The sequence below is a fragment of the Calypte anna genome, chromosome 24 (assembly GCF_003957555.1).
Source record: "Calypte anna isolate BGI_N300 chromosome 24, bCalAnn1_v1.p, whole genome shotgun sequence".
NCBI classification, from domain to species: domain Eukaryota; kingdom Metazoa; phylum Chordata; class Aves; order Apodiformes; family Trochilidae; genus Calypte; species Calypte anna.
Window position 1 is genome coordinate 1,270,483 of NC_044269.1, and position 23,065 is coordinate 1,293,547.

The following is a 23,065-nucleotide window of genomic DNA, read 5'->3' on the forward strand; positions in this document are numbered from 1 at the left end:
CAGAGGCACTCGAGGAGGAGGGAAGGAGGGGGGGCAGGAAAGCAGCAAGCAGCCACCAGGATCTTTAAGTAATTTGTGGGGTTTTTTTTCCTTTTTACTCAATCAGAGGAGCCAGGCCACAATTAGCACAATGGGACCAAGCTGCTGCAGCTCTCCCACCCCACCACCTCCAAGGACCCTGCTGCAGAGTCCTGGGGATGACAGAAATTGGGACCTTTAAGGCAAATTTTGCATTTCTCCCCCCTTCCCTCCCAGCCTGTTTTGGGGTTTTTTTGGTTTATCAGCTTGGGTGGAGCTGCCCCCAGAAGCAACATCACCAACCAGCCCTACCACTGCCACCAACCACAGCCACTCTCCCAACTCAAACCACTCCTTCAGCTGGTCTGAAGCAAAAATGATCAAAAGCAGCTCAAAAAAACAAAAATCACTTTCAAACATCCCCCCCCCAAAACAAAAACAAAACAAAACCCCAGCAGGCCCTCACACTGCCCCCCAGCTCTGTGCAGCACAAAGAATACAAAGCTCTGGGTCCAACCTCCCACCCGGGAGCCTGCGTGGCTTCACAACGAAGGAACCCAGGGGGAAAGCTTTTTCCTGGAGAAAAGGGATATTATCCCCCCAAAAAAACCCTTATCCCACCTTGGGCTCCCCTCATTTGGTTCTGAGCTACACGGGAAAAACTAAAGCATGTTCTTCTTGGCCATCTGCAGACAGCAATTTGGTGGGGTTTGGGTGTTTTCCTCCTCTTTTTTTTTTTAGGCCTTCATGAGCGCTGCGACCACGGCCTTGGCGTTGAGGCTCCTCAGGTCACAGTAGGTTTGCCCGGTACCGACGAAAACGATGGGCTTGCTCGTGATGTAGGTCATGGAGATGGCTGCTCCCACCTGCAGGAGGACAAAAAACCCTCCTGAAAACTGTAAATCCAACTCAGAAGGTAGAAAAGCTTCCTTGGGTCCATGTGGATTTCCATCAGGGAAACACAACTGCTAGATATTAAATGGTTTAAATGTGGAAGAGGAAGGTGGTGTCCAGAACAGATCTGTGTTGGAAAGTTGCCATCCCTCCCACTCTGGACACCAGGAGGAAGCTGTGTGTGCAGCCATTTCCTTACCTTGTCATCAATGGTGTCAAATTTGGTGAGGACGATGCCATCGATGAGCCGCGGGGTCTGGGCCATGGAGTGGTCAGCCAGGGCCTTGTTGAACTTGACCTGAGGGAAAGAGCAGATCCAAGAAGGGTCCAATAAAACCTCCAAAGGTGGATTCCCCCCTCCTCTGTCTTTCAGGAACACCACTCACCAGCTGATCCACAGCCTCATTTCCCACCAGTGCTTCCCCCACGAAGAGGACGAGGTCGGGAGCGTTGACAGCGATGAGTTTGGCCAAGGCTGTCATCAAAGGGGCATTGTCCTGCATGCGCCCCGCCGTGTCCACCAGCACCACGTCAAAGCCCTGGTTGCGAGCTGGGAAACACCCAAAAGGAGACAACAGTTAATAGATATAGAAGTTACGTAACAGTTGTGAAAGGCAATAGGCTGCCCTGGGGGAGGTTCGGCACCCGCGGGAGGCTCCTCACCCACCCACCGTAGGAAATGGCCTCCATGGCGATGCCGGCGGCGTCCTTGCCGTAGCCCTTCTCGTAGAGCTGCACCATGGTCCTGCCCCCGTGGCTCTCCGGGGGGTGCAGCGCGTTGAGGCGCCGGGTGTGCGTGCGGAGCTGCTCCACCGCCCCGGCACGGAACGTGTCACAGGCGGCGATGAGCACGCTGAAACCGTTCTCGATCAGCCAGAAGGAGATCTGGAGGTGACCAAAGGTGAAACCTCCCCCCCCTCAGAACCTCTGCTCCCTGCAGAGCCCAGAGCCCAGGGTCATCCTCACCTTGGCCAGGTTGGTGGACTTGCCCACCCCGTTGACACCACAGAAGGTGACGACGTAGGGGCGGCGGTGGCGCTGGGCATCCATGACGTCGCGGAGGACGTCAACGCGGCGCTGGGGCTGCAGGATCTGCACCAGGGCCTCCTGCAGGGCCTGCTTCACTGTCGAGGTCACCGCTGGGAGGGAGGAGACAGAGTCACACCTCGGGGGAACACTCCCGAGCCCCAAACCTGGAGGGAGCCACCTGCAGCCAACTTACTGGTGAAGGTCCCCATCACCTTCCCTTCCAGTTTCTTGGCCACCGACTCGCAGAGCTGGACCGCGATCTCCGCTGCCACGTTTTTGGCTTGGAGAAAAGAGAGAGAGGAGGGAGTCAGGTGCACTGCAGGCCAGCCTCAAGGGGAGGACAGAGTCCATATGGTGGATCCTCACCAGGCCAAACCTGATCAAGCACTCCCCAGAAGTTCCTGTAGGCAAGAGCAGCCCAAACCACGGGTGCTGCCACCTCAATGTCCACCTGCTCACACCTACCGATCAAGTGATCCTTCATCTTCTCCAGCACGGGGTCCATGTCCTCTCTGGTCAAGCTCTTGGAGCCCACCAGGCCTTTCAGCATGCCAAACATGCCCCCCAAGCCGCCCTTCTTGGCACTGGAGAGAAGCAGAGGGGTGACCTTCAGGTTGGAGAAAAAACAAGGGAAGAGCCCACCCCAAACTCCACCTCTTTGTCCCCTTGGTTGGACCGGAAAAGGAGTTAGGGGTGAGAAAGGGAGAAGCAAGGGCTGCAGGAACCTCTACCTGGGTTTTGAAGGGTTCTGAACCACCTTCTCCTCTTCAGCTTCATCATCACTCTCGTACTCGAGGTCGTAAAGGCGTCCGGGCTCCCGGTTCCGATCCCCCAGGGCCTGTGGGGGAGGGAAAGACACACCCTGAAGAGGGACAACCACCCGGGGAGGTGGCTCCACGTGGACCTCCGCGTTTCAGCCCCACAGCTCATCCCGGTGGCAGGTTTGGGGGTGGTGGATGCACCCCCGTGTCTCCCACCTCCACAGCTGGACGTGGAGAGCAGGCTGGGCTTGCAGCACCCAGGCCAAGGGGTGACCTGGCTGTCTCTCCTTACTGTCTCGGGGTCAAACTCCTTCAGGGGAGAGGCCTCGGTGCTGCCGTTGGCGGCAGAGTTGCTGTAATCCAAGACTTTGGCATTGGAGTTCCCCAGGTCCCACACACGGGGCTTCTTCCCCTTCTCCTTCTGTGCCTCGGGCTTGGGAGATCTGGGGAGATAAAAGACCCAAAAAAAAAATGGTTTCTGATGGGTGCAGCCAGGGTCTGACTTCCCCAAGAAAAGAGAGAGCCCACCCACAGCTGGAGGACACCAGGGGTGAAGTGTGGAGAGAGTCACCCATGGGCTGGGTTCCTCACCTGGACTTCTCCCCTGCTTTGCTGTGTCTCTTGAAGAATTCCTCACGGTTCTTCTGCAGGATCTCATCCTTGGTCAGCTCCTCCCTGTCCCCAGATGCAGAGGGTGCCTGCTTCTCACCCCCTGAGGCTTTCCCAGCTGCTGCCACAGCTTCGGTTCCTGAGGGAAGAGAACCCTGAGATGACCTCTGAGACACAAGAACTCCAAAACATTAATTCCCTCTCCTAGAACTCCTCCTGGCCCACTCACCCTCTTTTTTGGAACCTTTGTTCTTCTTGTTCTTGACTTTCTCCTTTGGTTTCTCTCCTCGGGTTTCTATCATACACTTGACAGTCTTCTGGGACTTCAGAGACTGCTCAAACGTCTTCATCACCGTGGGAGCTCGCACCTTGCTGCTCTCCTCTGCCTCCCTGTGAGGAACCCACCCGTTACCCTCCATGGTAATTAACACTGATTAATCACAGATTAAGGAGGTCAGGAACCCAAGCTGTGGTACCTGAGGAGGCGCATGAAGTCATCTTTGAAGTCAAAGGTGCCATTGAGGATCCCCAGGGTGCCCTTCTGCTGGAACTCGTTGCGGTATTTGTCCCGGAATTCCTTATGGACGTCATCTATCAGCTTATCCACGTAGGTCAGGGTCAGGATCTTCTGGAACCCCACCTGCACAGGGAGCAGACAAGGCTGGGGCATCCATCTGAGCAGCAGAACGTAAAATCTTTCCATCTGCTCCAGAAATCTTCCCTTCAGGGGAGGAGGTTTGAAGCCTGTCTTCCCGAGATCCACCCCGGAAAGGAGAGGGAAAAGGGAGGGAGAGGGGGGAGAGGGGGGAGAGGGGGGAGAGGGGGGAGAGGGGGAGAGGGGGGAGAGGGGGGAGAGGGGGGAGAGGGGGGAGAGGGGGAGAGGGGGGAGAGGGGGGAGAGGGGGGAGAGGGGGGAGAGGGGGGAGAGGGAGAAAGAAAACCAAAAGGCAGAGCCTTGGATTTCAGCACTGACCAAACACAGAGCTGTGGGGTTCCTGGCAGCAGAGCTGAGGGCTCTCTGCTTATCACTGGGTACGTGTGGGGAGATAAGGGGTGAGGAGAAGGTAGGCAGCTGCTCCCCAGGGGAACACAGGCTGGGCTTCTTTTTAACCAAATTTAATAAAATTTAATGGTTTTAGGAGGCTGCAGGCTCCTGCTTGAGGTTTAGTGACTTCATCCTCTCCTGGGTGTACCCACGTGTGTGCATCCCACCTCCCCTCAGCTCCCCAGAACCCTTCTGGAACCAGTGAGGACGAGACCCACATCTCCTGACACCTCAGCACCCTGTTTTTTTGGCCATTTCCCCTCTTTTTAGTCAGTTTTCTCTCCCATTTCACAGTCTGGGGGCAGCTTACCACAAACACCAGCTCAAACTGGTTGTCCAGTTTGTACTTGAGTGTGAGAGCTTCATGGGTGAAGGAGTTGTTGCCACCTCTCTCCTGGGGGAGAGGAACCATCAGAAGAGGGGGGTCAGCAGCCAGGAGACCCCCCCACACCAGCCCTGGCACCCCCCCCTTCCCCAAAGCATCCCAAGCCCAGGGGGTCCCATCCTGCCTCCCCCAACCCACACCATATGGTCCCCAGCTCAACCAGGGGGTCCCAGATAAATCCTTGTGCCTACATCCCCCTCCCCTCAGTCCCGTGGGGGTGGTCCTGCCCGACCGCCCCCTCCCCAGCCCGGTGGTCTCAGCAGCCCCCCCAGCCTGTGGATGTTCCCACACAGCCACCCCCTCCCCAAGCACACGGTCCCACCCGTATAACTCCCCCTCCCCAAAAACAGCAGATCCCCTGATGCCCCCTCCCCAGGGAGGTTCCCCCTCCCCTCCCGTGCCCCCACCCCCTGCCAGGGGTCCCCCCGCCTCCCCCTCCCCAGACGCACGGACCCCACAACCCCCGCCCCACACAGAGCCGCTCCCGCCATATTCCCTCCCTCCTGACTGCCCCCCCTCCCCAGCTCCCACACCATTCCCGGGGGTCCCCTCCCTGTGTCCCCCCCGGTGCTCCCGCCCGTTACCCCCTGACACAGGGCCCGCGTTCCCCGCCTCCCTCCGCGCCCACCTGCAGCAGGACGGATCGGATGAGAGCGTTAACGGGGGCGGTGGCGGCGGGGCCGCGGACCCCCTGGAAGCACCAGAGGACGAGGCCGCCTTTGCTGAAGATGGTGAAGAAATCGAGCATGGCGGCAGCGGCGGGGCCGGGCCCGGCTCCCCGCACACGTCGCACTGCCCGCCCCGCTTCCGCCGGAAGTCAGCGCCGAATGGCGGAGGGAACCGGGAGAGGCGGCGGCCAATGGGAAGGCGGGGGAGGGGCGTGAAGGGGGAGGGCGTGGTTATGCAGATTAGGGGACGTCAAAATGCTGAAAGGGGCGTGGTTATATATGAAGGGTGAGAGCGACGGGGCGTGGTTATGTAGATGAGGTGTTCTACTTCCGGGGGGGGCGTGGTCATGCAAATTAACGTTTCGATGCCCTGTGAGGGCGCGGTTATGCAGATTAAGTACGACGCGGGGGCGTGGTTATGCAAACCAGCGATTGGTGTGCGATGAGGGCGTGGCTATGCAGATGAAGGTGACGTGAGGGGGCGTGGTTATACATATAAGGATTGTTTAGAGGGAGGCGTGGTTATGCAAATCACCCGGCCTACGGCTAGGCGTGTCTATGCAAATTAAGGGGTGTGGTCAGCCATGCTGGGGTCGCGGCGCGCTCTGTGCGGGCTCCGGGGGCTTCCCCGGTACCGGGGGGGGTCCCGAACCCCCTCGGCCCCTCAGCACCGCCACCCCCCGCCTCAGCACCGACATTTTCCGCCGTGAGAAGGGAGCGGGGAGCGGGGGGAGGGGGGATCGGAGGGAAACATGGAGGGGGGGTCAAAGGTTGGGGACGGGGAGGGGGGGATGAAGGAGGGAGGGCAGGGGGAGCAGTGGGGGTTCGGGGGGTCCAGGGGGACTGGGGAGGTCATGGGGTGGTTCCAGAGAGGAACAGCGGGGGTGAGGGGGGACTGGGGGGTCCCAGAGGGGTCTCGGGGGATCACAGGGGACTGGGAGAGTCCTGGGGTGTCCCAGCAGGGACTGAGGTGGTTCCGGGAGATTGGGGAGGGGGGTCTTGAAGGGTCCCAGAGGGGGTGCAAGGGGACTTGGTGGGGGGCTGGTGTTCCCAGAAGGGACTGGGGGGACCACAGGAGACTGGGAGAGAGTCCAGGGGGAGCTGGGGAGAGTCATGGAAAATCCCCTGGAGGGGTCCCAGAGGGAACCTGGGGGGTTCCAGGGGAGTGAGGGGATCCCAGAGGGGTCTGGGAGGGGTCATGGGAGATCCCCGAATGGACTGGTGGGGTCCAGAGGGGTCCCAGGGGATCCCAGAATGAACTGGGAGGTGTCCAGGAGTACTGGGAGATGCACTCAGGGAACAGGGGGGTTCCCAGGTGGGTCTGGGGGTGTTGCCAGCTGTATCCCCCCCTCCCCATGCCTGGCAGCCCTCTCCCCACTTTCCCCTCAGAGCTGGGGCCGGGTCTGAAGAGTTTTGTCCAGACCCTGAAGAACCAGCTGCCACCTTTGGATGGTGGCATCCCTGGGGAGGGATGGACCCCTCCATGGACCTCCCTGGGCCCGAGACCCCCTGAAGAAGCCGACGTGGTGGTGGTGGGGGGCGGAGTGGTGGGCTGGTCAGTGGCTTACTGGCTGAAGGTGCTGGAGGGCCGGCGGCACGGGATGAAGGTGCTGGTGGTGGAGAGGGACCCCACGGTGAGGAGACAGCCCCCGGGACCCCTCCTCAGCCCCTGCTGCTTTTTCACATTGTTTTAAAAACACACACTTGGTTTTTTCAGTACTCCCGAGCCTCCACCGTGCTGTCAGTGGGGGGGATCCGGCAGCAGTTCTCCCTCCCAGAAAATATCAGGATGTCTCTGTTCTCTGCCAGCTTTCTCCGGAATATCAACGTGAGTGGGGTTATTCTGTGGGGTTTTCGTTTGGTTTGGTTTCTGGGGGTGTTATTTCTGTGGGGGGGATTTGTTGTATCCAGCTCTGCTGACTCAAAATCCACCCCCCCTCTGCCCCCACTCTTACAGGAGTACCTGGGGGTCCCCAACGAGCCCCCCATTGATCTCCAATTCCAACCCTCAGGATACCTTTTCCTCGCCTCCCCCAAGGATGCTGCAGAGCTGGAAGCTGCCGTCCAACTCCAGAGGTGGGGAGGACACACATAGAGTGGAGATATATATATATATATATTATTTTTGGGGGGGGGGGGCATGTTTGTCTCATTTTAACCCCCTCCACATGCCACCTCCAGGAAGGAAGGGGCACAGGTGGCCTTGCTGTCCCCCACCCAGCTGAAGGAGAAATTCCCCTGGATGAGCACAGAGGACGTGGCTGTGGGGTCTTATGGTACAGGAGGGGTCATGAGGGGGGGTGTGGGGACGCTCTCTCAGACCCCCAATCCTCATCCCCTCCGTGAGCATCCTGCATCCTCACTTTCTTGGAGGGGGAAAAGGGGGCCCAACCCTCCTAAATGGGGGGATTTGTTTTGGGGAGGGTGTCACGCTTCTTTTTGGGTGGGGGTCACAGATTTTCTCCCCCTCCCCAACCCCCCCAGGTCTGGAAAACGAAGGCTGGTTCGACCCCTGGACCCTCCTCCACGCTTTCCGCCGCAAAGCCACGTCCATGGGGGTCTGCAGCTGCTGCGGGGAGGTCCGAGGTCAGCAGAGGGGAGGGGGGGGATGACACACACTGGGGTGCCCCCACCCCCCCCCTCCTCGGGACCCCACCCCCATTTCACCCCTAAAACCCCTGCAGGTTTTGTCACCTCAGCTGACAACCCGCAGGACCCGGAGGCAGCCCGCATCACATACGTCCATGTGAGTGTCTGTGCCCCCAAATCGACCCGGGGGGGTCTCCAGGATTATCCCTGACCCCCCCTCGTGTGTCTCTCCCCCAACTCCAGGTCCACATGGCAGACAGCCTGGAGTACCAACCAGTGGCTTGTGCTGTCGTGGTCAATGCTGCTGGAGCCTGGGCTGGGGAGCTGCTGCGGGCAAAGGGGCTGCCAGGGGGGCTGCAGGGACCCCCCCTCCCCATCCAGCCCAGGAAGAGGTGCAGCAAAAAGAAAGATGGGGGGGAAATCCTTGGGAGGGGGGGTGTCACCCCTTTTTTTCACAGGGGTGGTAAAACCCCTTGGTGATTATTACAGTGGGGGGGTCACATCCCAGCACCCCCCACTCCTCCATTCTCACGGGGGGGTGGGATCAACACTTCAGTCTTTTATTTTTGTGGGGGTGAACCTCCTAATCCTTTCCCTTTGGGGAGGGGGAGTCACCTCCTGGTACCTCCCACCCCTCCATCCTCAAGGGTGGGGGGTGAACCCCATAGTCCTTTTTTTTTGGGGGGGGGGTTAAACCCTTTGGTGGGGTTTTTGGGGGGCTGCACCCCTCACCCTTCTGCTCTCAAGGGTGGGAGGTGAACCCTTCAATCTTTTTTGTGGGAGAGGGAGTTTGAACTCTTTAGTGCTTTTTTTGGGGGGGTCACATCCCAGCACCCCTCAATCTGCAAAGGGGGGCAATGAACCCATTAATTTTTTTTTTTTTTTTTTTTTTTTGGGGGGGGGTTCCCCATTCCTTCATCCCTCACACCAACCCCTCAATGCTGTTGCTGCTGGTGGGGACAACACCTCCCCCCCTTTATCTTGATGAGGGGGTTCACACCTGTACTCTGGGGGTCGCAGCTGTATTTGGGGGTCACGCCTGTATTCTGGGGGTCACAGCTGTATTTGTGGGTCACAGCTGTACTCTGGGGGTCACAGCTGTATTTGGGGGTCACAGCTGTACTCTGGGGTTAACACCTGTATTCTGGGGGTCACAGCTGTATTCTGGGGGTCACAGCTGTATTTGGGGGTCACACCTGTACTCTGGGGGTCACAGCTGTATTTGGGGGTCACGCCTGTATTCTGGGGGTCACAGCTGTATTTGTGGGTCACAGCTGTACTCTGGGGGTCACAGCTGTATTTGGGGGTCACAGCTGTACTCTGGGGTTAACACCTGTATTCTGGGGGTCGCAGCTGTATTTGGGGGTCACGCCTGTATTCTGGGGGTCACAGCTGTATTTGTGGGTCACAGCTGTACTCTGGGGGTCACAGCTGTATTTGGGGGTCACAGCTGTACTCTGGGGTTAACACCTGTATTCTGGGGGTCACAGCTGTATTCTGGGGGTCACAGCTGTATTTGGGGGTCACACCTGTACTCTGGGGGTCACAGCTGTATTTGGGGGTCACAGCTGTGTTTGGGGGTCACAGCTGTATTCTGGGGGTCACACCTGTACTTTGGGGGTCACAGCTGTATTCTGGGGGTCACAGCTGTGTTTGGGGGTCACAGCTGTATTTGGGGGTCACAGCTGTGTTTGGGGGTCACACCTGTACTCTGGGGGTCACAGCTGTGTTTGGGGGTCACAGCTGTCCTTCGGGGTGCCCCACAGATACGTCTTCTCCTGGCACTGCCCTGATGGTCCTGGCTTCTCCTGCCCCTTCCTCATCGACACCTCAGGTGCCTATTTCCGTCGTGACGGGATCGCTGGCAACTATTTGGGGGGCATGAGCCCCCCCGAGGTGAGCCTCTTGCATCACTTAGGATTTCATTGTCTCTGTTTTATTATCTCTAACCCCTCCCCCCCTTTTGCTGCCCTTTATTCCCTAAGGAGGAGGAACCAGACCCCAGCGACCTCTCGGTGGACGACGCTTTTTTCCAGGAGCAGCTTTGGCCTCGTTTGGCCAGGAGGGTCCCAGCTTTTGAGTCTTTAAAACCCCGGGGGTCTTGGGCAGGGTATTATGACCACAACAGCTTCGATCAGAACGGGGTCCTGGGCCCCCACCCCAAATTAGAGAACCTGTACGTGGCAGCGGGGTTCAGCGGGCACGGGCTGCAGCACGCCCCGGCTGCGGGCAGAGCTGTGGCTGAGCTGGTGGTCAGGGGGGGCTTCCAGAGCCTGGACCTGCAGAGGTTGGGCTGGGAGAGGCTGCGGGAGGGGCAGCCGCTGCAGGAAGGGGGGGTGGTGTGAGGGGTTGGGGGTTTGGGGGGGTTTTTTTTGTTTGTTTTTGAGGGGGTGGAAACCGAAGCGTGGCTGCTGGGGAAACTGAGGCACGGGGTGATTTTTTTTTTTCTCCCCCCAACCCCTCCAGGCTGTGGAAATAAAAGAGCAGAGTGTGGAGTGTGGTGGGGGTGAAATGTGGGGAAAGGGGGGAGGTGACCCCAGTATTCCCCCTCCCCAGTCCCAGTGTGTGTCCCCAGCATGTCCCCATCACCACTGGTCCCCCCAGGGACCCTGTTGCTTCTTCCCCCAACCCCAGTCCCAGTGCCCTTCCTCTTCATCCCCCCACTGCCCCCACTCCCAGTATCTCCAGTGCCCTCATATCCCCCAGTATCCCCATTATTCCCCCATTACCCCTTGCTGTCCCCATTATATCCCAGTATCCCCACTCCAACTGGTCCCTCAGTGCCCCCCAGCACCAGTGTCCCCATTACCCCCTTTCTTCCCCCATTAACCCCCATTAACCCCCCTTTGACCTCAGTGCCCCCATTCCCCCATTAATCCCCATTCCCTCACAGTATCCCCATTACCCCCAGTGTCCCCCAGTATCCCCATTCCCTCCAGTGTGCCCATTCCCTCCCAGTGCCCCCATTCCCTCCCATTAACCCCCATTCCCCCCCACTATCCCTATTCCCCCAGTGTCCCCATTGTCCCCATTCCCCCCGAGTGCCCCCATTTCCTCAATTAACCCCCATTCCCCCAGTGTCCCCCAGTGCCCCCATTCCCTCCCATTAACCCCCATTCCCCCCCAGTATCCCCATTCCCCCCATTTCCCCCCATTGTCCCCATGCCCCTCTCTGTGTCCCCGTTCCCTTCCATTCCCTGCACATCCGCTGGGGCGCCCCCTAGCGGCGCGGAGGAGCAGCAGCCGATGGCGAGGTTTTTTTCGCGCATGCGTAGAGGAAGCCCGGGCGGGGGCGTGGTCTCGCTCGGGGGCGTTTCCCGCGCAGCGGCGGGAGGAGCCCCGCGCATGCGCCCTGTGAGGCGGCGGTGCCGCCGGGAGCTGGGCCGGGACCGCAGCCCTGCCCGACCCGGCACTGCCCGACCCGGCACTGCCACCCCCGGTGAGTGCGGGGGACGGGAGAGAAGGGGTTGGAGGGGAGGTATGGGGGAACAACAACCCTGGGGTTATCGTGGGGCTGCCCCCGAGAGGGCTGTGGGGAACAGCCCTGAGGGGCCGGTGGGCCTCAGGGGACCTGTTGGGCAGCTCTGAGGTAATCTGTGACCCTGGGAGGGTCCTTGGGGTTAGCGTGAGGTAATTTTCCCTTGCGGGGGAGTGGTCGGAGTGTCCTGAGGTAAATGTGCCGCCCTTCAGACAATACCGAGGAGTTCCGGGCAGTGTGGAGATCCGTGGGGGCAGCCCTGAGGTAACTGAGGGCTTCAGGAGGTCTGTGGGGGAACCCACAGATAGTTTGGGATTCCATGGAGCAAACCCTGAAGCAGCTTTGTGCTCCAGGAGCAGCCCTGAGGCAGTTTTGTGTTGTGTGGTGTAACCCTGAGGTAGTTTCACGTTGTGGGCACAGCCCTGAGGTGGCTGTGGGCTCCAGGGGCTCCATGGGGCAGCCCCTGGACATCAGGGACCCCCCTGGGGACAGTGCTGAGGGGACCGTGGGGCAGCTGAGGGGGCCCTGATGTGTTTTTGGCCATTGTGGGGCAACCCTGAGGAATTCTGGGCACCACGGGGGCAGTGCTGAGGTCTCTGTCCCCTCCCCACACCCCTGACCTGGGGAGAAGGTGCCAGAATTAACGCTGTGGCCCCGCGTGTCCCCAGGCTCCCTCGGTTCCCCATCTCTCCAGGATGAGAGAGGTTTGGGTTGGGCTCTCCCCCTCTCCCTGTAGTTGATAGTTTGGGAACCAGAGGTGATGCTGGAGTCGAGATGGCTGACAGTGTGAAGACCTTCCTGCAGGACCTCGTCAGGGTGAGTCTCCTCCCTCCTGGCTCAGCACCCAGGGCCAAAGCTGAACCCACGGGGGAGGAGGGTGATGGTTGAACCCAATCCCACAGGGAATCAAGGACTCCATCTGGGGCATCTGCACCATCTCCAAGCTGGATGCCAGGATCCAGCAGAAAAGGGAAGAGCAGAGGAGGAGGAGAGCCAACAGTGCCCTGGCCCAGCGGAGGCTTCACATGGAGGAGAAGAAGCAAGAGGCGTGAGTGGTGGGGCTGGGAACCCCCCCCAGAAAAAAACAATCCCCTTGGTTCCTGCTCATGTGGGACCCCATCCTTGTGGGGACCTGAAGTTTCTCCTGGTGGGAGTTTTGGAGGAGAACAAAGCCCCAACATCTCGTGGGGTAAAACCCAGAAGGAAGCTTTGCAAAGGGGGAGGATGGGGGGGGCTGGTTAAGTAATAAATAATTTAATAATTAAGAGAACAATTTAATAATTATAAATTAATTAATAATTATTGGGTGCAGGTCCATGGAACAAATAAATCCAAATTAATTCCCCCCTGCAGGGAACCCCGGATCGTGAGCAGGATCTTCCAGTGCTGTGCCTGGAACGGGGGCGTCTTCTGGGTAAGGTGGTTCTGCTCCATTGTTGTCCACTGAACAATGAACCCATTAAAGCCACCCGGGGACCCACCAGGGACTGGCTGGAGCTGTGACATCCCCCATCCTGATGTGTGATGGGAAGCTGGGGCTTTATAGGAGCTCAGAGCCTGCCTCAGGCTGGTCCTTCACCCAGCTGACACTCGGCTCCACGTAAACCAGGAATCTGTGGAGATGTTGGGAGGAGAACTGGAGGCTGTGAGGTCACAGCCATGGCCTCAGGAGGTTGGGGAAGATCTCTAAGGTCACCCAGGTCCCAAGCATCTTCTGTTTCTTTCCCCCAGCTGAGCCTCTTCTTGTTCTACCGTGTCTTCATCCCCATCCTGCAGTCGGTGACGGCGCAGATCATCGGTGAGTGGGGCTCCCGGGGGTGAGGGGGCACCTCCTGACCTGTCCTGATGTCACCTGTCACCCTGATGTTGTTCTGCCCTCCAGGTGACCCTTCCCTGCACGGGGACGTCTGGTCCTGGCTGGAGTTCATCCTCACCTCCATCTTCAGTGCCCTCTGGGTCCTGCCCCTCTTTGTCCTCAGCAAGGTGGTCAACGCCATCTGGTTCCAGGTGGGTTGAGGGACCTTGGACCTTCCTTGGTGGATCCTTTGGGATCTCCTTCCTCCTAACCCCTTGAGAGGGGCTGTGTGTGTTTTTGGGGGGACAGGACATTGCTGATTTGGCCTTCGAGGTGTCTGGCAGGAAACCTCACCCCTTCCCCAGCGTCAGCAAGATCATCGCTGACATGTTGTTCAACCTCCTGCTGCAGGCTCTGTTCCTCATCCAGGTTTGCTGCTGACAGGAAACCCCAAAACAGCCCCAACCCACCCCAGGGTGATGGGGTGGGTGGTGGGGTGGTGGGCTGGGGGATGGAGTAATGGGGTGGGGGGTGGGGTGACAGGGTGGGGTTTGTGGGGTGATGAGGTAGGTGATGGGTGGGTGATAGGGTGGGCTGGTGGGTGGGTGATGGGTTGGGGTCTGTGGGGGGGTGGGTGATGGGTGAGTGATGGGGTGATGAGGTGGGTGGTGGGATGTGGTAGGGTGGGTGATGGGGTGGGGTTTGTGGGGGTTGGGTGATGGGGTGGGGTCTGTGGGGTGGGTGATGGGGTGGTGGGATGGGGGATGGAGTAATGGGATGGGTGATGGGATGGGTGAAGGGGTGACAGGGTGGGTGGTAGGTTGGGGTCTGTGGGGTGGGTGATGGGATGGGGTCCGTGGGGTGGGGCCTGTGGGGTGGGGCCTGTGGGGTGGGGCCTGTGGGGTGGGGCCTGTGGGGTGGTACCTTCACCCCATCCCTGCTGTGCCCCTCAGGGGATGATTGTCAGCCTCTTCCCCATCGACCTGGTTGGCCAGCTCATCGGGCTGCTCCACATGGCCCTGCTCTACTCCCTCTACTGCTTTGAGTACCGCTGGTTCAACAAAGGTGACACTGACGGTTTGACCTTTTCCTCATGAAATTTTCCTTCGTTTTTTGGACGTTTTGGGGTCATTTTCCCCCATCCCCTCTCTCCCCAGGCATCGAGATGCACCAACGTTTGTCCAACATCGAGAGGAACTGGCCCTACTACTTTGGCTTTGGCTTGCCTCTGGCTTTCCTCACGGCCATGCAGTCCTCTTACATCATCAGGTGAGGTGCCTGATGACGTCACTGCTGACGTCACTGCTGACGTCACTGAGGCGGCCATTTTACCCTGATTAACAATGAACTCCTTCCTCCCTCTCCCAGTGGTTGCCTCTTTTCCATTCTCTTCCCTCTCTTCATCATCAGCGCCAACGAAGCCAGGACCCCTGCCAAGACCTAGTGAGTCACCAAAACCCTGGGAAATTCCCCCCCAGAAGCCCCAGACTCCCCAGATTTCTCCCCAAACCCCAGAGGGGGGGAGGTGTGGAGGCTGACGGGCTCCTCTCTTCCCTCACAGCCACTTCCAGCTCCGGCTCTTCTCCCTGGTGGTTTTCCTCAGCAACAGACTCTTCCACAAGACCGTGTACCTGCAGTCTGCCCTCAGCGCTGCTTCCTCTTCCTCCTCCTCCTCCTCCTCCTCCTCCTCCTCCCCCTCCCCCTCCAAGCTCCCCTCTGCTCCGGGCCACTGAGTGACCAAACCCCCCCACCCCCGGGGAGGGGACAATGGGGACAACCCCTCCCCCTCTGTGTCCCCCTTCTCCTCCAGCCCTCCTCAGCACCGCGTTCTCCCCCGGGCCGTGATGGAATTTTGGGGGGGGAAATGCGGGTTTTTAACACTTTTGTGTATTTGGGGGGGGGGGGGGGGCGTGTCCTGCTGCGGGCAAACACGGCGTGTGTGTGCGTGGTGTGCGTGGGTGTGTGTGCGTGTGTCCCACCGTGCATGTTTCTGTAGGGTGCTGGGGGGAGGCACTTGATGACGTTGACACCGCTTCCCCCGCCCCCCGGGCGTACTTTTGGGCCGGTTTCTCGACTTTTCTCTAGTATTTTCACACGGAACATTAAAGGGAGGAGTGACGGTTCGCAGCCCGGTGCCTGCCCCTCTTTCCGCCCCGGACAAGGGGGGGGGTTTTCTCCTTCGCAGTTTCGTGACGTCAGCACACGACACGTCCTGTGACGTCATCAAACCTCACCCGGAACCAGCCCCTCCCCCCCAATCCCCGTGTCCCGGTTCTGCCCTTCCCGGGGCGCCGCCCACGTGGCGGGGCCGCTCCGCTTCCGCCCACGTGACCCGGTCCGGTCACGCCCCCTTGGCGCGCCCCAAGCCCGCGCGGACACGTCACGGCTCGTTCACGAGCCAGCTCCGCCCCTCGCCCCGCCCCGTCCCGCCCTCCACCAATGGGGAAGCGCCGTGGGTGGTTCGCTCCGTCCCGCCCTCTGGCTGAGCGCCCGGCGTGGCGACCAATCAGAGCCCCCGCTTTTAGAGTGGCGTCTGCGTGGGCCAATGGGAAGCGAGTGGGGCGGGAGGAGCCGCGCGGGGCGGATGGCCGGGGTGTCGGTGCCCAACGCGGAGCCCCGGTGAGAGGCGGGGGGGGCCGGGCGGGGGTCAGCGGGGCCCGGGGTGAAGGGATGGGCGATCCGGGGACGTGAGGGGAGCGGCGGGGGGAGTGTGGGGCTCCGGGGGGGGGCTGAAGGGAGCCGGGGCCTGGGGGTGGAGAGGGTGAGGGGTGTGAGGGGTGTGAGGGGCCCGGGGCTGAGAGGGGCCGCGGGGTTGTGAGGGGTTGTGAGCGGCCTGGGTCTGTGGGGTGAGGGGTTTGTGGGGTTATGGGGTGCTAGGGCCGTGTGGGGTGCCCGGGTCTGGAGTGAGGGAGTTATGGGGCAGAGGCTGGGGTGGGGGGTTCAGCTCTGTGGGGTTTGGGGTGTCCGTGGGTAGAGCCCCTCAGGGGTGTCCCGTTGGGTAGAGCTGGTGATCATCATCATCATCATCATCCCCGGGGGAACCAGCAAATAACCCCGACACGAGGATGGTTTCTGTAGCAATCAGTGACAGCAGAGCAGCAGAATCCCTTCTGGGTCACTCAGGGATGGGTTTGTCAGGCCCAGCTGGGGTTTGGTTTTCAAAGCTCAGCCTGGCCACATCCACTCTCACTCAGCAGGGGTGGGAGCTGAGGGTTTGTCCACCAGGTCTGGGGCTGAATCTGCAGGGAGTGGTGTTTGGGGTTTTTTTCTGGATTTATTGCATGAAGAAGTACTTGAGTTAAAGCAGGGCGTTTTTTAAGAGGAGAAATCTTGATGGGTTTTTTTGTTGTTTTAACGTGTGGTTCAGAGGCAGTGGTTGAACTCTAGAGAAAAATCAGCTCAAAGCTGACACCTGGGTTGTGTTTTCCACACAGAGAAATAGAAACATCTTCTGCCCCAAAGAAGTTCTGCTCCTTGTGAAACAAAGTAAAACCTCAACCCAGAGCTGGGAGCTCAGGTGAGGATGGGAAGCAGGAGTGTGGGAGGGGAGAGAGGGATCAGCCACAGCCCCCTGGGGCAGGAGTGTTTCAGGTGTTCTGTGGTGGGGCTGGCTCACCCTGCATCCACCTCCCCTCTTTGTTTCAGGGGAGTTCTCAGGCTCTGCCTTGGATGCCAAGATGACCAAGCTGGGGTTCCTCCGGCTGTCCTACGAGAAGCAGGACACTCTGCTCAAGCTCCTCATCCTCTCCATGGCAGCTGTGCTCTGTAAGTCCCTGTCCTGCTGGACCCTGGGATGGACCCACCTCAGCTCCTTTCTCCTTTAGCTCTTGTGGGTGGAGCCACCCCAGATTTTTGCTCTTCTTTTCCCTGTCATGAATGGAACCACCTCAGCTCCTCTTTCATCTTTTCCCTCTTGTGGATGAAGCTCCCTCAGCTCCTTCCTCTTCTTTTACTCTTCTTTTATCTCTTGTGGACAGAGCCACCTCGGCTCCTTCTTCTTCTTTTCCCTCTTGGGGTTGGAACCACCTCAGCTTCTCTCTCTTCCTTCACCTTTTGTGGAGCTCTCACTTTCCTGAAGCCAAGCTCCACACCCCTTCCTTGGAGAAGCACGTTTCTGTCTCCCCAGTGACAACTTTGAGACAAAAACCATTTGAAGTCAGTAAAGCAGTAGATAAAGCTTTGTCTCACAGGCTGATTCTGCCCTTTCTCTCCCTTTGCAGCTTTCTCCACCAGGCTTTTCTCTGTCTTAAGATTTGAAAGCGTCATCCATGAGTTTGACCCGTGAGTGTTTCCCCTCTCCTGTTCCTCGGGGGCGTTTGGGGTTTTCTTGTCTCTCCTGGAAAACGCAGAAGTTTGGGTGGCCTCAAGTGGAGGGTTTGGGCAGGAGGGTCAGGTCCTGCCTCTGGAGGAGGGGATGCTGAGAGCTTGTGCCCCTTGCAGGTACTTCAACTACCGCACCACCCGCTTCCTGGCAGAGGAAGGGTTCTACAAGTTCCACAACTGGTTCGACGACCGCGCCTGGTACCCCCTGGGCAGGATCATCGGGGGCACCATTTACCCAGGTACCTCCAGCAGAGCTCTGCTGGCCCTCAGCTCTTCCCTCAGCTGCTCTTGGTGGTTGCCAGCAGCCCCTGACAGTGTCTGTGTGCCCCAGGGCTGATGATCACCTCTGCAGCCATTTACCACGTCCTGCACTTCTTCCACATCACCATCGACATCCGCAACGTCTGCGTCTTCCTGGCTCCCCTCTTCTCCTCCTTCACCACCATCGTCACCTACCACCTCACCAAAGAGCTCAAGGTCAGGACACGCACCTGCAGGCTTCCTTTCAGCTCACAGGGTTTGTTTTTGTTATCACCAGCCCTAAACCTGCCCCTGGTTTCTGTCCCCTCAGGATGCTGGTGCAGGTCTCCTCGCTGCCGCCATGATCGCCGTGGTGCCCGGCTACATCTCCCGCTCCGTCGCCGGCTCCTACGACAACGAGGGTGAGGGGCACAGAGCCTCAGGATGGGCTGGGCTGGAAGGGATCAGCCAGATCCAACCCCCCTGCGTGGGCAGGGACACCTCCCATCTGTCCAGGGTGCTCCAAGCCCCATCCAACCTGGGGCCTTCAACACTGCCAGGGATGGGGCAGCCACAGCTTCTCGGGGCTCAGCACCCTCACACCAAGGAATTTTTTCCTAATGTTCAACCTCATTCTTCCCTTTTCAACTTTTAAACATTGCTCCTTGTCCTCTCACTACACATCCATGTCCAAAGCCCTCCCCCAGCTTTCTTGGAGCCCCTTCAGATATTGGAAGGTTGCTCTGAGCACACCTGGGAGCCTCCTCTTCTCCAGGCTGAACAACCCCAATCAGCCTGGCTTCCAGGGGAGCTGCTCAGCCCTCTGAGCATTTCAGTGGCTCTGCCCTGGATAAGCTCCAGCAGCTCCATGTCCTTATGCTGGGGACTCCAGAACTGGACACAGTGCTCCAGGTGGGGTCTCACAAGAGCAGGGAAACCTTCAAAAGACTTGCAGGGTTTTCCTTCTTCTGCTCAGGGTTGGAGCTGCTGCAGGGCTCCTCCAGAGTTTTATTGCTTTTCTGGCAATAATTTTGGTCCTCATCCCGTTGATGTCTATCTGGTTCCACGTGAGGGCATCAAAAGCATTTATATTTATATTTTTAATGTCTGGTGCACCCTGGCATTACAACACTGACATTTCTGGGCTGATAGGAGCTTGCTGTGACCTTTTCCTGTCCTTCCTTACCCAGGTATTGCCATTTTCTGCATGCTCTTGACTTACTACATGTGGATCAAAGCTGTCAAGACCGGCTCCATCTATTGGGCAGCCATGTGTGCCCTGGCTTATTTCTACATGGTGAGCTTCTGGGTAGGGGGACTGAAAAAACACACCCCAGGAAGTCCTCCTGGTCCTCAGGGAGCTGGAGCCTTGGTGGAGGGTTTGGCACGGGAATGAGATGGGTTTGTTCTTGTTTGTTCCCACTTTCCCCAACCCAGCTGGTTTCTGGGAGAGGTTTTATGAAAAGCTTTGAAAAATTGGAGCTTCTGGCAGCTGGGGCTGTTGGGGATGTCCTTGGAGGGAGCTGCTGGGCCAGAACCCCTGGAGAAGCAACCTGCCGCCCTTCACCTCTGCCGTGTGACCTTTTCCCTCCTGACACTCGTGGGTTTTCTGTTTGTTTTCTCTCCTGGAAGGTCTCCTCGTGGGGTGGTTATGTCTTCCTGATCAACCTCATCCCCCTGCACGTCCTGGTGCTGATGCTGACCGGACGCTTCTCCCACAGGATCTACGTGGCCTATTGCACTGTCTACTGCTTGGGAACCATCCTCTCCATGCAGATCTCTTTTGTCGGCTTCCAGGTGAGGACCAAAGGTGTTTTTTAGGCTCAGGAACAGTTTATTTTGTGGTTTGGTGGCTCCTATTTTCCTTCTCCTCCTCACAGCCTGTCCTCTCCTCGGAGCACATGGCCGCCCTTGGGGTCTTTGGCCTGTGTCAGATCCACGCCTTCGTTGACTACCTGAGGAGCAAGCTCAACCCCCAGCAGTTTGAGATCCTCTTCAGGAGTGTCATCTCCCTCGTTGGCTTCATCCTCCTCTCCATTGGGGCTGTGCTGATGCTGACAGGTAGCCTGGGCTGGTAGCAGTGACCCCTTCTGAAGCCCAAAGATGGGCTGAGAACGAAGGTGGGGTGGGGGGAAATGTCATTTTAGGGTAAAACTGCCCTTGGCTTCCTCTCTAAAATGGCGGTTTTGAGGACCAGAGGTGACACAAGGTCCATGAGGGAACACCTTGGCCTTGCCTCTGGCTCCCTGATGAAACTTGATGCTATTTTTGGGCCTCTTCCCCAGGGAAAATCTCCCCGTGGACGGGACGTTTCTACTCCCTGCTGGACCCTTCCTATGCCAAGAACAACATCCCCATCATCGCCTCTGTCTCCGAGCACCAGCCCACCACTTGGTCCTCCTACTACTTTGACCTCCAGCTCCTCGTTTTCATGTTCCCAGGTAAGCACAGCACAGGATGGCATCACCACCCTCTTGATGACATCACCAGAAGGTTTTGTTTTGCTTTCTTTTCCAGCTCTGAGACATTTTCTCTCTCTCCTCCTGCAGTGGGTCTCTACTACTGCTTCAGCAACCTCTCAGACGCCCGCATCTTCATCATCATGTATGGTGTGACCAGCATGTACTTCTCAGCTGTGATGGTGAGGGCTGACAGAACCCATTGGAACGTTCATGGGGCTTTTCTCCCTTCATTAAAACTGGTTTATGTGCAGCCATGTCACAAAACTTAACTGGTGTTGGTGTTACTGGCTCTGCTCACCACCACATCTCTTGGTTCCTGGTCTCCCGTAGCTGAACTGCAAATCCAGACAACTTCTTCAGGTCTCTGAGGAGGAACTGATGACCAATGGCTGCTCATGAGCCCGTTTCCACTCTGGCTCTAGCACTGCAAGCCCTAAGCAGGGGTTGAGTTCTGGTGTGGAGGCATCTTCTTGTTCTTGGCTCCACCTCAGAATGCCAGAGGTTGTTAAATTGAAGTCACTTGGCCAGTCTGGAGAACTTCAGAGAACTTCCCCTAGGGCTTTCCCAGCTCCCAGCCTGCACCCACTAAAAAAAATCAGCTGTGAGTTTATCTCCAGGCTGATGTTTCTGCTGGATTTGAGGTGCTGGATGAAAGATGGTGTTTCATTTCCCTTTTCTCTCTGATTTCTGTTCAGATTTCTTCTCCAAAAGGCACTGACTCTTCTGCTGTCCCCTCTAGGTGCGTCTCATGCTGGTGCTGGCCCCAGTGATGTGCATCCTGTCTGGCATTGGGGTTTCTCAGGTGTTGTCCACCTACATGAAGAACCTGGACATCAGCAGGCCGGACAAGAAGAGCAAAAAGCAGCAGGACTCCACCTACCCCATCAAAAACGAGGTTAGCAGTGAAGGAGCAGACACCCAGCCCTGGTGGGGGTGAGTGCAGGAGGTTGGTGGTGCTGACCCTGATTTGTTCCCCCAGGTTGCCAGCGGCATGATCCTGGTCATGGCTTTCTTCCTGATCACCTACACCTTCCACTCCACCTGGGTGACCAGCGAGGCCTATTCCTCCCCTTCCATTGTCCTCTCTGCCCGGGGTGGGGATGGCAGCAGGATCATCTTTGATGACTTCAGGGAAGCTTACTACTGGCTGCGTCACAACACGCCGGAGGTAACGGGGGGGTCAGTCTGGTGGTGGAGACACAAGGTTGTCCCCTGAGAAGCTGACAGCACCTCTGGTGTTGGGGTGCAGGACGCCAAGGTGATGTCCTGGTGGGACTACGGGTACCAGATAACAGCCATGGCCAACCGCACCATCCTGGTGGACAACAACACCTGGAACAACACCCACATCTCCCGTGTGGGGCAGGTGGGTCCCTCCCTCAGCCACTGCCTTGCCCTGTCCTGCCCGGGGGGCACCACCTGGCGTGACTGACCCCTCCTCCACTTCAGGCAATGGCGTCCACGGAGGAGAAAGCCTACGAGATCATGAGGGAGCTGGACGTCAGCTACGTGCTGGTGATCTTTGGAGGCCTCACTGGGTACTCATCTGATGGTAAGGTGTCACTCTGAGCTGGGCCAAAGCCACCCACGGGGCACTGGGGGGTAGGCTTCTCCAAAGCAGCCCTTGGAGGAGCCAAGTCCCACCTTCAGCTTGGCTGTGAAGTGGAAACTGCCAAAATGCTCCTCTCTGGCAGCTGCACGTCTTGCCCCCAACTCTTCACTCTTTGCCGCTCACTTTTTACCCCCCCACCCAACTCCAGGCCTCACCCTCTCTCCTCTCCACCTTCCAGACATCAACAAGTTCCTGTGGATGGTTCGGATCGGGGGCAGCACCGACACCGGCCGCCACATCAAGGAGCACGACTACTACACCCCCACGGGGGAGTTCCGCGTCGACCGCGAGGGCTCCCCGGTGCTCCTCAACTGCCTCATGTACAAGATGTGCTACTACCGCTTTGGCCAGGTCTACACCGAGGCCAGTGAGTCCCCAGAACCCCTCACCACGGGGGGCAGGACACAATTTTGGGCTGCCCCAAGCTCCCCGGGGTGACCCTGCCTCTCCTCTGCCCTCTCCTAGAGCGGCCGCCCGGCTACGACCGGGTGAGGAACGCCGAGATCGGCAACAAGGACTTTGAGCTGGACGTGCTGGAGGAGGCCTACACCACAGAGCACTGGTTGGTCCGAATATACAAGGTGCGGCCCCAAAACCACCCTAAACCCTCCAAATTTGGGAAAACCTGCTATTTTTACCACCACTCACCTTGCTTTTCCCCGCCCAGGTGAAGGATTTGGACAACCGTGGCCTGTCAAGGACGTAGAGGAGCCACCCGCGCGCCGCTCACCGCACTGACCCCGCCTGGGCCTGTGAAGCAGAAGTGCCGGGGGTTTCTTTTGGGTTGTTTTTCTTTGGTGGTTTTTTTTTGAGGGTGGGTTGTTTTCTACCGTTTGTAAGTGCAGGCAGAAGACGGGGTGGGGGGAGACATCCCCACCCCTGCCCGCCTGGGAGGGGTTTTTATACACGGAGCAGTTGCCAAATCGGGAGACAACAGCTCGAGCTGGGGCTTGATCAACGGGCGATGATGAGGAATAATTATTAAATTTTAAAGAAAAGAAAACATTTTTGGGTTCTCTCCCTCCCCACCCCCGAGCACGCGGGAAGGGATTTGGGGGGGTTTGGGAGGGGATGGGTGGAATCGACCCCAGGAGGGATGGAGGATGGAGGGGAGGGATGGAGGATGGAGGGGAGGGATGGAGGATGGAGGGGAGGGAT

General features: G+C 58.5%; 4 protein-coding genes across 5 annotated transcripts; 3 read left to right on the plus strand and 1 right to left on the minus strand.

The window, feature by feature from the left end:
* Window positions 1-91: 91 nt before the first annotated feature.
* On the minus strand, window positions 92-5,552 carry SRPRA (SRP receptor subunit alpha). The gene is made up of 14 exons (XM_030464710.1): window positions 5,369-5,552; window positions 4,666-4,749; window positions 3,788-3,951; window positions 3,541-3,701; window positions 3,294-3,450; window positions 2,995-3,145; window positions 2,673-2,779; window positions 2,407-2,525; window positions 2,135-2,221; window positions 1,879-2,051; window positions 1,584-1,797; window positions 1,299-1,462; window positions 1,112-1,210; window positions 92-884 (listed from the first exon to the last, which is right to left on the minus strand). Exons 1-14 carry the CDS (start codon window positions 5,486-5,488, stop codon window positions 756-758), a joined length of 1,929 nt encoding a protein of 642 aa, XP_030320570.1. The 5' UTR covers window positions 5,489-5,552; the 3' UTR covers window positions 92-755.
* A 431-nt stretch (window positions 5,553-5,983) lies between these two features.
* FOXRED1 (FAD dependent oxidoreductase domain containing 1) lies at window positions 5,984-10,490 on the plus strand. The gene is made up of 10 exons (XM_030464716.1): window positions 5,984-6,114; window positions 6,775-7,042; window positions 7,126-7,236; window positions 7,366-7,484; window positions 7,590-7,684; window positions 7,893-7,994; window positions 8,093-8,154; window positions 8,241-8,389; window positions 9,764-9,893; window positions 9,983-10,490. Exons 1-10 carry the CDS (start codon window positions 5,993-5,995, stop codon window positions 10,340-10,342), a joined length of 1,518 nt encoding a protein of 505 aa, XP_030320576.1. The 5' UTR covers window positions 5,984-5,992; the 3' UTR covers window positions 10,343-10,490.
* Window positions 10,491-11,338: 848 nt separating this feature from the next.
* On the plus strand, window positions 11,339-15,397 carry EI24 (EI24 autophagy associated transmembrane protein). Its single transcript, XM_030464867.1, has 11 exons — window positions 11,339-11,436; window positions 12,144-12,291; window positions 12,378-12,523; window positions 12,829-12,889; window positions 13,207-13,273; window positions 13,358-13,482; window positions 13,580-13,699; window positions 14,224-14,335; window positions 14,428-14,539; window positions 14,639-14,713; window positions 14,832-15,397. Exons 2-11 carry the CDS (start codon window positions 12,250-12,252, stop codon window positions 15,001-15,003), a joined length of 1,032 nt encoding a protein of 343 aa, XP_030320727.1. The 5' UTR covers window positions 11,339-11,436; window positions 12,144-12,249; the 3' UTR covers window positions 15,004-15,397.
* A 427-nt stretch (window positions 15,398-15,824) lies between these two features.
* STT3A (STT3 oligosaccharyltransferase complex catalytic subunit A) lies at window positions 15,825-22,910 on the plus strand. 2 transcript variants are annotated; one of them, XM_030464812.1, is made up of 19 exons: window positions 15,825-15,889; window positions 16,705-16,787; window positions 16,916-17,035; window positions 17,491-17,551; window positions 17,711-17,832; window positions 17,925-18,070; window positions 18,165-18,255; window positions 19,024-19,130; window positions 19,466-19,630; window positions 19,714-19,894; window positions 20,119-20,274; window positions 20,383-20,474; window positions 21,035-21,190; window positions 21,275-21,463; window positions 21,545-21,661; window positions 21,745-21,847; window positions 22,086-22,274; window positions 22,373-22,488; window positions 22,575-22,910. In XM_030464812.1, the coding sequence occupies exons 3-19, from the start codon at window positions 16,948-16,950 to the stop codon at window positions 22,611-22,613; spliced, it is 2,118 nt and encodes a 705-aa protein (XP_030320672.1). In that variant the 5' UTR covers window positions 15,825-15,889; window positions 16,705-16,787; window positions 16,916-16,947; the 3' UTR covers window positions 22,614-22,910. The 2 variants fall into 2 exon arrangements, with proteins under 2 accessions (XP_030320672.1, XP_030320673.1); XM_030464813.1 differs by having other exon boundaries at window positions 15,829-15,889; window positions 16,928-17,035.
* Window positions 22,911-23,065: the final 155 nt, after the last annotated feature.

Excerpts from the sequence above, each read along its gene's own strand:
- SRPRA (XM_030464710.1), bottom strand. The coding sequence starts at position 5,488 with ATGCTCGATTTCTTCACCATCTTCAGCAAAGGCGGCCTCGTCCTCTGG. Across the intron at positions 3,952-4,665 it reads AGTTTGAGCTGGTGTTTGTG|GTGGGGTTCCAGAAGATCCT; the intron begins GTAAGCTGCCCC and ends CTCCCTGTGCAG. Across the intron at positions 2,526-2,672 it reads CAGAACCCTTCAAAACCCAG|TGCCAAGAAGGGCGGCTTGG; the intron begins GTAGAGGTTCCT and ends GCTTCTCTCCAG.
- FOXRED1 (XM_030464716.1), top strand. The coding sequence starts at position 5,993 with ATGCTGGGGTCGCGGCGCGCTCTGTGCGGGCTCCGGGGGCTTCCCCGG. Across the intron at positions 6,115-6,774 it reads CAGCACCGACATTTTCCGCC|CCCTCTCCCCACTTTCCCCT; the intron begins GTGAGAAGGGAG and ends CATGCCTGGCAG. Across the intron at positions 9,894-9,982 it reads GGGGCATGAGCCCCCCCGAG|GAGGAGGAACCAGACCCCAG; the intron begins GTGAGCCTCTTG and ends TTATTCCCTAAG.
- EI24 (XM_030464867.1), top strand. The coding sequence starts at position 12,250 with ATGGCTGACAGTGTGAAGACCTTCCTGCAGGACCTCGTCAGG. Across the intron at positions 13,700-14,223 it reads AGGCTCTGTTCCTCATCCAG|GGGATGATTGTCAGCCTCTT; the intron begins GTTTGCTGCTGA and ends TGTGCCCCTCAG. Across the intron at positions 14,336-14,427 it reads GTACCGCTGGTTCAACAAAG|GCATCGAGATGCACCAACGT; the intron begins GTGACACTGACG and ends CTCTCTCCCCAG.
- STT3A (XM_030464812.1), top strand. The coding sequence starts at position 16,948 with ATGACCAAGCTGGGGTTCCTCCGGCTGTCCTACGAGAAGCAGGACACT. Across the intron at positions 19,131-19,465 it reads CCCTGGCTTATTTCTACATG|GTCTCCTCGTGGGGTGGTTA; the intron begins GTGAGCTTCTGG and ends CTCTCCTGGAAG. Across the intron at positions 21,662-21,744 it reads ACATCTCCCGTGTGGGGCAG|GCAATGGCGTCCACGGAGGA; the intron begins GTGGGTCCCTCC and ends CCTCCACTTCAG.